General features: G+C 34.2%; 3 protein-coding genes and 1 pseudogene across 4 annotated transcripts, besides 3 other annotated features; 1 reads left to right on the forward strand and 3 right to left on the reverse strand.

Annotated features, from left to right (window-relative positions):
• Positions 1-1,076: 1,076 nt before the first annotated feature.
• Positions 1,077-3,071, forward strand: TVAGG3_0510060 (DDE endonuclease family; the record flags this gene model as incomplete). The annotated part of the gene is made up of 1 exon (XM_051236896.1): positions 1,077-3,071. One exon carries the CDS (start codon positions 1,077-1,079, stop codon positions 3,069-3,071), a length of 1,995 nt encoding a protein of 664 aa, XP_051094720.1.
• Positions 3,072-4,925: 1,854 nt separating this feature from the next.
• Positions 4,926-6,304, reverse strand: TVAGG3_0510070 (tetratricopeptide repeat domain domain-containing protein; the record flags this gene model as incomplete). Its single annotated transcript, XM_001583295.1, has 1 exon — positions 4,972-6,240. One exon carries the CDS (start codon positions 6,238-6,240, stop codon positions 4,972-4,974), a length of 1,269 nt encoding a protein of 422 aa, XP_001583345.1.
• Positions 6,305-6,320: 16 nt separating this feature from the next.
• Positions 6,321-6,357: a mobile genetic element.
• A 671-nt stretch (positions 6,358-7,028) lies between these two features.
• Positions 7,029-7,058: a mobile genetic element.
• Positions 7,059-7,460: 402 nt separating this feature from the next.
• On the reverse strand, positions 7,461-7,694 carry TVAGG3_0510100 (uncharacterized protein; the record flags this gene model as incomplete). Its single annotated transcript, XM_001583294.1, has 1 exon — positions 7,461-7,694. One exon carries the CDS (start codon positions 7,692-7,694, stop codon positions 7,461-7,463), a length of 234 nt encoding a protein of 77 aa, XP_001583344.1.
• A 2,783-nt stretch (positions 7,695-10,477) lies between these two features.
• Positions 10,478-12,766: part of a mobile genetic element that runs on past the window's edge.
• On the reverse strand, positions 11,875-12,511 carry TVAGG3_0510120 (annotated as a pseudogene). The gene has a single exon. A coding segment is annotated over exon 1 (637 nt).

Raw genomic sequence — 12,766 nt, forward strand, 5'->3', positions numbered from 1 at the left:
TTTTGAAAGAAGATAAGGTAACAAACATTTTAAAATGCAAAACCTAGACTTAAACTATGCCGAAATGTGAGCTCACCGTTACGGTTTTTTCTTTGGGGGGCAGCTCGCCCCCAAAGAAAAAACCGTAACGGTGACTAACATTTAGGAAAAATTTTGAAAATTTTTGGGAAAATTTTATAATTTTTCCCAAAATGTTTATTTTATATATTCTAACAATATTATAAGTATAATTTCAAAATTTCTTTTTTTCACAAAAAAAATTGATAATTGAATGGAACAAATAGTTCATTTTTTTAGATGTTTTCTTCTAAATACTGGCGCTTATACTAGATAGAAACTTCTATCGGTATTCTCGGCGTAATACTTTCGCCTGAGTGATGCTATCTCGGACATAGTCAGAGATTAATCTTTCGACGAAATGGTAGAAATATTTCTTTTGAAATATTTTAGGGGCTCTGAGGCACAGCCAGAAGGTCTCCGCCATTTCAACCGTACCTAGAAAATTAATCTCAATATATTATGTTGGGTCGTCGCAGTGATTCACTGTTAATCATCACTTTAGCGTTGCTTCGCCAGCTTTAGAATGTATCTAAAAAAGTAGTAATTAATAAAATCTGTAATTATGGAATATTTTACAGGCGTGAAGAATGTAAAAAAGTTCTAAAATTACGATTCTCGAACTTATTATTATTTTTGATTGGAATACTATTTTAATATTTCAATCAAAAATAATAATAAGTTCGAGAATCTAATTTTTACTTATGCACCAGTTAAACTTTTATTTTTTAAATAAACTATTTCTATTAAAAGATTTTAAACGTTTTTTTTAATTCTTCACAGTTTCTTAATTTCGAGTTTAAAATGATATATACTAGAATATATAGATATGATTAAATTGTATGAAAGATTTTAAACGTTTTTTAATTCTTCACAGTTTCTTAATTTCAAGTTTAAAATGATATATATTAGGATATCTAGATATGATTAAATTGATTGGGTTTCATTATTTATTAATTTTGAACTCTATTTCAAATTTGATAAGATTTTTATATCTTTTAATCACTTCATTTATCAACATGGATGAACCATGCGATGAAGATATCATCACCAAGATAAAAGAATCCAGAAGGGCGAACATTGTTGTTACTGTTACACCTGAGAATTCCGACACAGATGAAGAGCCATTAAATGAAGAAGAGGCAAAAGAGATGACATTGACCAATCCAATGCCCAGGTTCTCGATTTCAATATTCATCAGGATGCATCCAAAGCTCCAGCTCCGATCATTGTGCAACTTCACATATGAACAGTTGGAATACCTCGCTGACATTATTGAATCCAACTGTGGAAGGGCCAGAAGAGGAAGGAAGGTCAAATTTTCAACAATCGAGTCTCTCTTCCTCACGCTCACATATTACTGCACATACTTGCCCTATTCAGCATTATGTCCGTTGCTACATATTTCCCAGTCATGCTATTCCAAATTAGTTACAAGAACTACCAATGTTGCATTTCCAATCTTTGCGAGCTATTTTCTTCCCAATCACTGTCCACCGTTAACTTCAATGAAGAACAAATTTACAAACTTCCCTGATGCTGTTGCAGCTGTAGACAGCACTACAATTCCTTTCAACATTCCTTCGGTAAAGGAAGAGAGGCTTTATAGTTGGGATGAAAAAAACCACTGCAACGGTATTAAGCTCCAAGTCCTCGTGTCACCAGATGGAAAAGCCATACATCAAAACGTTGAGTTTATGGCTGCAGTCCATGACAAGAAGATTTTCGATTTGTCAAAAGTCTCGGATTTTTTGACAGTAAAGCGAGGATTTGATGATTACCAATATCCTGTACTTGCCGACCGGGGCTATATTGGAATCCAGAAATATCACCTTACTGCCGTGGTGATGAAGAGAAGCCACGAAGAAGCAGACGTTGAACGCAACAACGCCATTGCCCAAGACAGGCAGATTGTCGAGCGTTTCTTTGCACGTTTCAAGTCATGCTGGTCCTGCATGAAAAATGGTTTTCGAGGTGAGCGCACATCACTTCCTCTGATCATATCAGGTTTAGTCGGTTTGACAAATTATAACATTGATGGATCACCCCTGAATGATAATGAAGAGTTACTCCTTTTCGAAGATTTTACACCAACAAAGGTTCTTCCTTCAAGCGATACCGTCGCTGCTGTTGTTGCACCCTCCATGAAACCATCAAAGCGGAACATCATTGCTGTCGCTCATCAAGCTGTCGATATCATACAGTCATCACAAGAGGCGAACTACCTTTACCCAATTAAAGGTGGTATTGTTGGTCTTCATAATATGGGAAATACGTGTCATTTGAACGTATGTTTACAGGTTCTGTTCTACATATCCGAAGTGAGAACAGAAGTTTTGAAGGTTGCCAATCAGTCCTCTCCCATCGTAACAGAGATGTCAAGTATCTTTACAAATTTGAATTCATTGAAGTCCAAAGGATTAGTCTTCGTTCCCCATGAACTTGCCACATTACTTGGTAACTCAACATATGAGGCACAAGATTGTGATGACACGATGACAAGATTGATCACAGATCTCGCAGAGCAAATACCAGGAATCGGTCAACTCTTCCGAATCACTTACCGTGATAGTGCCAACGAACAAACAAATTGCTACTCGATTCACACCAGAATTGGAGAACCAGATCTCGATCATGCCATTCAATATCATTTGTCAACTACAAGGAACACATCATGGCCACAATTCTTGACTTTCGACATTCAGAGAGAGTGGCAGAATGATTCGATTCATCAAGTCATCTTTGACTTCCCGAAAAAGTTGACACTCCCAACAGTCGAAAGGCAAAGATATCAATTGATTGCAATTGTTGCCTATTGCAATTTTCATTACGTGGTCTTTTTGCAAAAAAGTGCATATTGGATCATGATCAATGATGAAGTCGCATACTCTGTTCCATCAACAGATATCAATGCATTGAAGGGATGCTTAACTGCTGAGATGCCACCTTTATGGTACAAGACTCTCGAACACAAATGGCTCGCAAAGATGCTCATTTATCGAATGGTTCAATGAAGAAAATCCATAACATTCTCCTAAGATTTTTTTTAATTTATCTCAATTAAAAATTTTATTATTACCTAAATTAATTTTGTAAAATATTTTTGAGTAGTTTACAATTTATCCTAATGGGACCCATATGCGGGTTCAATTTCTGGTTTATCATCTAGATATATTATGAAAGCCACTCAAAGGGTGATTGATTTTAGGATGTTCTTAGAAGATTTTTCGTTCATTTATATTAATTTTGTATTCCCGATTTACATTCACTAGCAAATCAATGCATTTCACACTTTAAATGACAATTAAATTCTAAGACATTGCTAGAACTGCAATTTCCATAAAAAGTTTTAGTGTAAATTGCTTAAATAAATAATTATTTTCATTATTTTTCTCCAACAAGCTTGAAAATCAAACGAAAACTTTACAAAATACTTATTTACTCATTTGTAAATATAAATTTCTAACAATTTTTATCCTGAATTTAACATAATACTGTATTTCTAAAATTTGCACTAGTTCATTCCTAATTGATGCTCGGATTTCGGTATTCCATATGTGGTATTACATATTCCAATAAAAGGCACTTAATGTGCATTTTCTAATTCAATTAGATTTGCACATTAAGTGCCTTATTATTATAATAACTTTAATATGGAATAAGTCGAGTTTATTCCAATATACGAGCTTATGCTCATATGTCGGGTTAAAATCTGGCGTTTGGCAATGTCGCAAAACGCCGATATGCTAATTCCTAAAAAATTTTTTTTATGAAAAAATTCTTTATTCGCAAAAGGTATAGTATTTGCTCATGTACGAACATATGCGAGAAATTCCCATTATAGCGCTATATCTTAACTCTAGCCTTTCGAATAATCAATATTTTTGAGGTCGCCAAAACGTTGTATTGTGTGCTATATGAAAAGAATATTGAATGGTTTGAGGTAAAATTGAAGAAAATATTCATCATCAATCATGATATTGGAAAGCATTAATATTATGATAAATGGAGAATTAAATAATTAAAAAGTGTCATTATTGATCATGAATAAAATGAATAAAATATACTAATTTAGCTTGAAACACCATTAATTAATAAAAGCAAAATATTGAGAATATTTGGAAAATTTCATAAAAGAATACTGTTGTCACTCATACTAGTTTTCGTATAAGATCGATTTCGTATATTGGCTCAATTTTTTGATTAGTATTCAATTTTGAGTAATTTATTTTTATAAAAAATATTTTTCAATCAATTTACCGTAGCTATATTTACGACCCTTAACTATTGTTACGTAGATTTACAACATTTGTTGCAAAGTATTATCCGATTTGATGTTTATAAAGTATGATTTCAGAATTTCAATCTCTGCGTGACTGCTTTTTATCATGGTATTTTATTGTGTACTTCTTGCTATATGAGAATATATTATTTTTTCTAAGAATTAATTAAGAATTGCATTATTTAAAATTAAACATCCTTGCATTCTTCATAATGGATGTATTTATGATAATTACATTCTTTTACATCCAAATTTGCTATTTATTTCGTTATATATGATTCCTGAAAAAAATCGAAATTGAACCATTTAGCCATTCATATATAGTCTCTCAATATTATGTTATACTTATGAAGAAAGCTGATTAAAATTAAATTTTTGAGGATATTAGCTTTCACAAATAAAATTGCCAGGTGAAATGTTGTAATTTTCAAATTTTTGCACATTATTCAGTATTAATTCATCTAAATTGAACATTCTCCAAGCGAATTAAACGTTTTATGTTTCAATATTTGTTGAAATTTAAAATTGTGTCCTTATATTATGTTTAACCAATTATATGATTAAGAAACAACCAGAATCATCAAGTTATGGATTATAATTAAAAATATCAATTTATAAAATAATAATATAAATTAATTGTGATCATGGCAATGGCAGTTACCACCACAGCCACCCTTTCCATCACACTTACCACAGCACTCCTTCTTCTCACCGTCATGGCAATGGCAGTTTCCACATCCACAACCACCTTTTCCATCACATTCTTTCTTTCCTCCTTCTTCATGTTCATGGCAGCAACCACATCCACAATGATCGTGCTCGTGTGGCTCTTCATGGCAGCAACCACATCCACAATGATCATGTTCGTGTGGCTCTTCATGGCAGCAACCACATCCACAATGATCATGTTCATCTGGTTCATCATGGCAGTGGCAACATCCACAGCCGCAGCCGTCATCGATCATTGGCTTTGGAACGTATGTTTCGTCACGAACTTCGAGAGCTGGGATTTGACCGTTCTGGAGCTTTGAAGCTTCTTCGTTGAGTGTCTTTGCCTTCTCTTCGTCCTTCTCAACGCCGATACCATTGAAGTAGAGCATGGCGAGTTCGTGGAGGGCCAATGGATTGCGTTCTTTCTCAAGGACTTCATTGAAAATTTCGACAGCTCTTTTTGCGTCTTTCTTTGGTGATTCCATGTCAGTAATTGGGGAAAGCATGATGCCGAGGATGACGGAAGCAATGGAGATGGACTTGTCTTGGGCAGCGCGTTCGATGTATTGGAAAGAACGCTCTTTGAAGTTTGGCTGATTCATCATCATGAGACCAAGTTGGAGCTGTGCTGGGGCAGCGTTGTACTTGTCAGCGGCTGTAATAAGTAATTCGACGGCATTGCTGGAAAGCTGTGGGATGCGAGCGAAAATGTCGGCTGCAGTTAATAAAGCTGGAAGGAAGCCTGCATTTATGCCGAACTCAAGGTACTTGAAGCATCCGTTCTTAAGGTTATCATCTTTCGATTGAGAATACTTGTTGAAGATAAGGAATGATGAAAGTGGATCCAACATATGGGTTTCTGGGTGCATATCTGTACAGATGAGATCTGGGATGAGTTCCTTAATGAGAGAGAATGTAATTGTAATTTGCTTCTCTTCTTCATTAATTTTCATTACGACATCTTTGACTTCTCCGAAAAGCTTACCTTCGACAATTGGTGGCTGTTCTGGATAGCGTACAGAAATGGCATCCTTTTTATCACTGACCTTCATTGTAACTTTTGATGGATCGAAACCTTCAACATAATGGATTGTAAGGACGATATATGGGCCAGTTGGTGTTAATTCCCATGGATAAACATCCTGGAACTTTGGATCGATCATTAATTCAGGTTCGTCTTGATGATTCATCTGAAAAAAAAAATTTTTTGATGACAAATTCATTGGTCAGGAGCCGACCTCAAAATTATCAAAATTAAATTCCAAAACTGTAATAAACAGAAATTCATCAAAAGTGACAGCTCTCAATTTTTTGACATTTGTAAATTCTAAATTGAATGAGAAAAATGAAATAATACTAAGCATAATACAATATTCTAGATTTAATTATAATTAGGAAAAAGTTAGTTTTGCGAGTACTTTTCATAGGCATATAGAATGAAATCTTCTGAAAAATAATATCACATAAACTCATATTATTTTCTAATATATAACTATTTTATATAAAAATCAAATTCAATGATCTTAAAAGCGAAGGATAAACCTCAAAATTTACGAATATAATGAGTGGGAATATAATGCTTATCTATCATAAAACCATATGAAATATCAATTTTTGCTTTACGCCTAATTTTTGGAGAGAGGGTCAAAGTTGCTATTTGTCACTTTTCCACAAGAATATAATGGGGAAAAAGTTATCATATAGTTGATCTCATTCACTGAGGTGAGAGATGCATGTAGTGTAATATGTAATGTGATAAACAGTGGGATTGCTGCTCTAAGTCCTAGGTTCGAGACACATTGGCTTCATTTTTCTCTTTTTTATTGACGTAAACTATTCAATTTTTGTGTTCTCCATTCAAATTTCAGAATTTTTTTTGCAGATTTCACGCTACATTCGAAGTTACCTTTTGTAACAACCACCACTGCCTACGAAAGACGAAAGTGTGTCACGATTTCACCCGGAAATCCGACGGTTGTTTAAGAGTATGCACTTTTGTCACCTACTCCTAATTTTTGACGACAATTAGCAAAAAATGTTAAATGTTAACACTCAGTCCATTTGAATATGAAAAATAAAATTGACTTTGATTAAATGTTTTTATTTATCATGCAATTCTTCTTGCGACCAAAGATTTGAATAAAAGTTCAAAAAATAAGATAGCTTAAAAAATAATATACGGTAGTGTTTACTAATAGATGAATAGTATATAAATTCTATTAAAATGGATTTGATCCAAAAAAATATATAAAATTTGATCATAAATAAAATCGTTTTAAATTACTTCTTCATTTAAATTAAAAAAAAAAAAAAAAAAAAAAAAAAAAAAGGTATTGGGGCTTCCAGGCACTTCGTGCCTTCTAGCCCTGAAGATGTTTAGTAAAAAATGAGGTTTTTATTCGGAAAATTGTTAGTCTTCTGGTGTGAATTCGGAGGACTCTTCTTGGATTGAGTCTTGTGGTTCATCTTCTTGAGTAGAGTCTTCTTCTTCAACATCAAAGTCATCTGGTGTATCGAACTGAATGTATGAAAGCCAAATGTTGTATGTGTTTTCCAATTGGCTTTCAAACTTGAGATACATTCCATGCATGAGTGTTATTTCAGTTTCAACGTAGAGTTGCTGACGTGGCTTGAAGACATGCATGAGAATTGGTCCTCCAAATTCGTCCTTGAAAAACTTGCAGTAGCAAACATAAACTGAGATAGAGTCTCCTTCTTCAATGTTTAGGGTAGAAGGTTAGATATAACCTCTTTTCTAACCTCTTTTCTACCCTCTTGAATTTTCAAGACTTCTTCGTACATGTTTTGTCACTTTTCTGTCACTTTTCAGGAAAAACATTTTTATTATATATATAAAATGAATTTTACAAAACCACCGTTACCCTTCTTTGGAAATAAGAGTAGATGTAAAGATATTCTATTGAGAGAACTTAAGAAACTACCGAATGGTCTAACATTTGTAGACTTGTTCGGTGGAAGTTTCTATATATCTCATTTGTGCCATACAATATTTCCTGACTCAAAGATTATATGCAATGACTTCGACAACTATATGAACCGTCTCAAACATATTCCAGACACAAACAAAATATTGAAAGAGTTAAAAGAAAAGATACCTATAGGTAAGATGGAACGTATACCATTAGATAAGAAAAATACTGTCAGAGAGGTTTTGAAAAAGGCAGAGTATATTGACTGGGATAGTATATCTGCTAGACTATTATATAGTGGTGCTATAAGAGTTCATGACATTGAAACACTTATGTCAAAAGTTTTATATCTTAACTATACAAATGTTTTCAAAGAGAACATAGAAAAATATATTGAGGGTATAGAGTTTGTGAGATGTCATTGGACAGAGTTGTATGAAAAAATATAAAGACAAGGAAAATTTCTTTATAGTGGACCCGCCGTTCTATAACACATGGGATTTTCAATACCAAGTAGACTGGACTTTGAGAGACTCTTTAGAAACTTTAGACGTTTTACATAACCATCCATGCTTTTACTTTACATCCGATAAAAGTGGTTTGGAAAGTGTCATGAGATGGTTAGAGGACATACATGACTATGAGTTTAGATATGACAAGATAGAATATGAGAGAGGTCCTATAAACTGGAGAAAGTGTCATAACAAAGAAATTTTACTAGTAAGTAAATGTGGTTTGAAATAGGACTACTTGTTTTAGGTTTTTTCCATTGTGTCATTTACTTATTTGACGTGGCAGAAAGATATAGAGAATATGAAGATGAACCAATACCAGCAAATGTTCAGCATATGTACTCGTAAGAGATATTTTATCTAATATTAAATGGACGCACAGAACTTAGCGAATGCACAGCAACCTGGACAACCAAACCCAGAGAATATTCCAAATGAAGTTAGAATACAAACTGCAATGGCAAACTATGGTCAAGTGCCAACAGATGTACAAATGCAAACTGCCATGTCAAATGACGCTGCGTTAGGTTTGCCACCATGGTATGCAAATATGAGATGGAAAGAGTTTTATACAAACCCTGAAGTGGATATAAACAACTTTATGCAGATGACGCGAACACAGGAGTTGACCCAGAATATGTTTTCTACCAGAGGAGAAACAGAATGTATGAGCTCCAGTTAAAGAATGCTATGGAACTCAACAGGAAACGTAAGAGACTAGGCGGACATTAGATTTTTACATATAGTAAAATGGGTTTCTTCAGTAAGATAGGAAACTTCTTTCGAAATGTTGGAAGAGGTATATGGAATGGAATAAAAACCGTCGGAAGAGGAATTTGGAACGGTGTCAAAAATATTGGTAAAAGAGTAGGTCAGTTCGTTGGTATTATACCTAAAGACCCTGAACCAGAAGAACAAGCTCCTGTTATACAACAGCCTGAACCTGCACCACAGTCTAGTTGGCAACCAAATCCAACACCTCAACCGTATTAAAAAATTATATTTTTATCGTTCGATAGTAGTTGTATATGAAACTAAGTTCTAAGTAAAACGCATGGTATAATGGAATTATTCTTTTTCTTCCATCTGTAGTAAACCATACTTGAAAGTCTGAAATACTTCCACTTGGTGGTTCGTATAACTTTGTAGGTTTTTCGTAAAAGTCATTTGCCAAGCATAAAAAAGAGTTTGGGGGCCCGAAAAATGAAGCATGAACAATAATAGCAGCTGGGTCGAAAACATCTTTAAATAAATATGGTTCATCTCTTGCATATCGACTGTAAATATTTGCTAAAGGAAGTTCGACTTTCTGATTTAACATTCTTTGCAAATAATACCATGACATTGCAGTGAATTCTGTATATATTTGTTCGTCTTTCTTTGGATTGTCTTCGTAGATTTGAAATGACACTTGTGAATTTTGTTTGTCATATACAATTCTCACATAAAGTGTGCTCTCGGTATTTGCATATTCATCAGCATATTTTGCATAACATGAATTTATTTTATCTTCTATATTTTTTAACGCAGTCTGTAGAGAAGATGAAAGGTCAACTTGTATTAGCTCAATTTCTTCCCACATTTTTCGTTTCCCTTCAGATATATAATCTATATGAAACCTTACAATAAATGGAAAACTTTTATCTTCTACAGACACAAACTTCATTCTACGAAAGCCAATAGCTTTTGTGACGGATGGGTCTCTTAACCATCTCAATGGGTAGTCAAAACGATAGCCTTCATGCTTTACGGTCTCTGTCTCAAACTTTTGACCTACGTTAGTAAAAAGTTCATCTAATGGTTTAGTTGTAGCAACTCTTGAATTTTCTTTTTCTATTGAAAGCATATTTTATCTAGAATAAAAATGTCGAAAGAAACAGCGTCTATGAGAGAAATACAACACAAACCGACAACTCATTTTGCAAGCTCTAAATAAGAACACAACAAACTTTTCAAACTATTCTAAGATATCTGAGTCATTGAAAGAAGGAAACTTAAAACTGACGATAAACCATTGACAGACGAGTTTCTGTTTCAAGACAGTAAGAACCATACTGTTTGTATAAATCCAACAAAAAGAACTTTAAACGAGAAACCTATAGATGAACTTCTTTTGAAAGCAGATGTTGACAACAAAGCTGACAAAGAGTATGTCATTGAAAAAGTTCAAGAAGAACATGACAGAGCAGATGCAACATATGCAACAAAAGAGGATGTTGAAAAGAAAGCTGACAAAACAATATGTTAACGATGAGTTAGCATGCGTGGCTAGTGCGTTAGTGAAGAAGGCAGATAAGGAATATGTGGATGAAAAAGACAATGAAAATTAAAGAAAGGGTTGAATGGTAATAATGAACGGACATCGAAGATTTTAGAAGGTAAAGCCAATACAGGGTGGGTTTCAGGATGTTTAGACCTTAAAGCCGACAAAGAAACTGTAGATATGTTGACACAAACGGTTTCAAGTCATACCAGAGGTTTAATGGAAGATGGACAACAGTTGAAAGAGCTTGAGAAAGGTGTTACAGAGTTAAGGAATACAAAAGCAGACTCGACATGGATAAAAGGATATGTAGATGCAACAAAAGAACGTATTTTCGCATGGACAGAAGGAACATACCACAAAAATATCATAGACATAGCATCTCTGACGTAAATGAACTTGAAGAAAGGTTATATAAGAAAGCAGACAAAACAGAGCTTCAAACATTAAAGATTGAAATACTTCAAACAGTATATCCTATAGGTTCTATTTATACGTCAATGAACTCTACCAGACCAGAAGTAGTACTTGTTTTGGAACTTGGACTCAAAATAGTCGAAAGGTTTTTGTATTGTGCAAACTCTTCAAAGGTAACAGGTGGAAGTAAAACGATTTCAGGTGAAAACTTACCTGCACACAGTCACTACATAAATTTAACTACAGCTGAAGCAGGTTGGCATAAGCATAGATATTGGGATTGGACAGGAATGACAAAAGGTAAAGGATATGATGTTAAAGACGACGTAAGTTTGCTATAAATTGTTTACTGGGATGACACTCAGGGAGGAGGAAGCCATACACATCGCATTACAGGATATTCGGAAACAACGGGACAGAGTAAAGACTACATGCCACCTTACATGACAGTTTACGCATGGTATAGAAATGCTTAGTCGTCATTTTCAACTTCTTTAGCATATTCGTCAGCAGTTGTCTTATATTGTTAGGAACTGTCTTTGAAAGTATACCACCTTGAACTTTGACAAGTTTTGAAACGAGGTCTGACAATAGTAGTTTTATCTTCTGCTTGCAGTGTGTACATTTTGCCATGTTTGCCTAAAACTTCATAATATTCTCTTGTATACTTTCTTCTATTTTTACGAACACGAATGCGAGTACCTGTCGAGTTCCCATTGTTGTCATAGTCAATAGTATTTTCATATGGGTCGCGTTTAGGTATTTCTATTTTTACTTTGTCACCTTTTCTTAAGTTTGAAGCCTGGCATTCTTTCTTGTTTGTCTCTTTTGACTAAACTATTAAATATATAGTCTTTCTCTAAGTCAGGGTTGTTTTTCATTTCTTCGGGAGAGTGGTTTCCCAAACCTTTTGTTTACGGTTATTGTAAATATTTAAAACTTGTCTCATCTTTGCCTGGGAGAAGTGTCTGTACTTGTCGTCATATGACATTTCATCTACCTCACCACCTTGTGGTTGATTTAAGTCTCTTAAGATTTTTATACAACTGTCAATGACACCAAGAGCAGAATGGTTTTGGTCGACAATGAAATATTGGTTTACATTTTTTGAACGCAGATAGTTTTTAATATCGTCTGATTTGAAAGAACTTTCACAGTCAGATGTCAGTTTTGTTGGATGGTATTTGTCAACGAATATTGTCAAAGCAGTTTTCACATCTAAAATATTTTTGGACTGCAATGGTATGGCTTCACAGTATCTTGTGTTTTGACCGACAAATATTAGCCAGTATGGTGGTCCATCTTCTCTATACCTCGGAATGTTTTCCAAGATATCCATAAACCAAGCATTTGGTGTTGAACTAAAGATTTTTACCATGAGTGCTTTCTTTGTTGCTTTAGAAACATAGGGGTCCTTGTTTGGATTCGTCATTTTTACCCTATAAGAAATGGGTTTATTTGGCGCATTAGCAGGAGTTGCATCCAGATTTTTGCCCGCAGTGGGAACAATAGCCAGAGGTGCATTTGGAATTGGAAGGAAGATTTTGAGTACATTAGGTATACTGAAAGAGAAAGCACAACCTATTATACAAAC

This window comes from Trichomonas vaginalis, chromosome II (genome assembly GCF_026262505.1).
Source record: "Trichomonas vaginalis G3 chromosome II, whole genome shotgun sequence".
Lineage (NCBI taxonomy): Eukaryota > Parabasalia > Trichomonadida > Trichomonadidae > Trichomonas > Trichomonas vaginalis.